Here is a 996-nt window from a genome sequence, read left to right on the forward strand (position 1 = left end):
TCTGTGCCTTTATCGTTATAGCTGTGGTGTGGACGATTTTTAGAACTATGTCTTTATCGTTATCTTTATAGCTTGGTGTGAACGGGCCTTAAGACTGTAGAGGCAGACTGTCATCCTAAAAAGTGTGCTGCTTTTGGCCCTTTCTAATTAGTAATTAATGTCTATGGTGGTTAAGGCCCTGATCTGAATGGAAGAACAGATTCCCATGTTTTTCATGCGATGCACTCCTCCGCTGCACGCTTTGTTTCTTTAACGCCGGATTCTATGCATGCTAAAGAAGTTGACGCATCACGCCGGATTTGTCGTCCTCCGGGACTTTGGGAGCGTAGATGTGTGTTTGTTTGAATAGGGTTTCTGAATTTATTGGAAAATCATATTCATTTCCATTATTCCCTTGATGGATATCTCGCTAAGTTGCTATTTCTGAAGGGATTCATTTCACAGTGCCGCTGGAGTGTGTTATGCTAATTCCCCACACTCCGGGGTATTCAGGGATGACAGCGCCCTGCTATCATAATTGCGTTTTTTTATCTTTACACATGATGGAAATGCATCCTGATCTGTTTAGATGAGGTTTGGAGACCTTGTTTACCTTGCCGCCTTGACTGATTGCTGTTTACTAATTAGAATCGCACACACACGCGCGCACACTGTGACTCTGGCTCTTTGTTTATTGTCTGACAGGACTGGAGAAAGGCAGCCAGTACAGCTTCCAGGTGGCAGCCATGACGGTCAATGGCACGGGGCCCAGCAGCGAGTGGCACACGGCCGAGACGCCGGAGAACGACCTGGACGGTGAATACGACTGCAGACGCACAGTGCAGCACAATTCCCTCTTTAGAGTGGTTTAAACCGGCCATTATCCATCTATTATCTATCTATCTATCTATCTATCTATCTATCTATCTATCTATCTATCTATCTATCTATCCTTCTATCATCCATCCACCTATCGATCTATTGTCCGTCCCTCCATTATCTATCTATCTATCTATC

General features: G+C 44.6%; 1 protein-coding gene across 1 annotated transcript in view; it reads left to right on the top strand.

The window, feature by feature from the left end:
* The window catches only part of LOC107558061 (netrin receptor DCC-like), a 52,335-nt gene that overhangs the window by 7,643 nt on the left and 43,696 nt on the right, over positions 1-996 (top strand). The window contains exon 5 of the mRNA XM_016241672.1: positions 685-795. Coding sequence (XP_016097158.1) covers positions 685-795 — 111 coding nt within the window. The remainder of the gene's footprint in view (positions 1-684; positions 796-996) is intronic.

The sequence above is a fragment of the Sinocyclocheilus grahami genome, unplaced genomic scaffold (assembly GCF_001515645.1).
Source record: "Sinocyclocheilus grahami isolate Dianchi unplaced genomic scaffold, SAMN03320097.WGS_v1.1 scaffold631.1, whole genome shotgun sequence".
Lineage (NCBI taxonomy): Eukaryota > Metazoa > Chordata > Actinopteri > Cypriniformes > Cyprinidae > Sinocyclocheilus > Sinocyclocheilus grahami.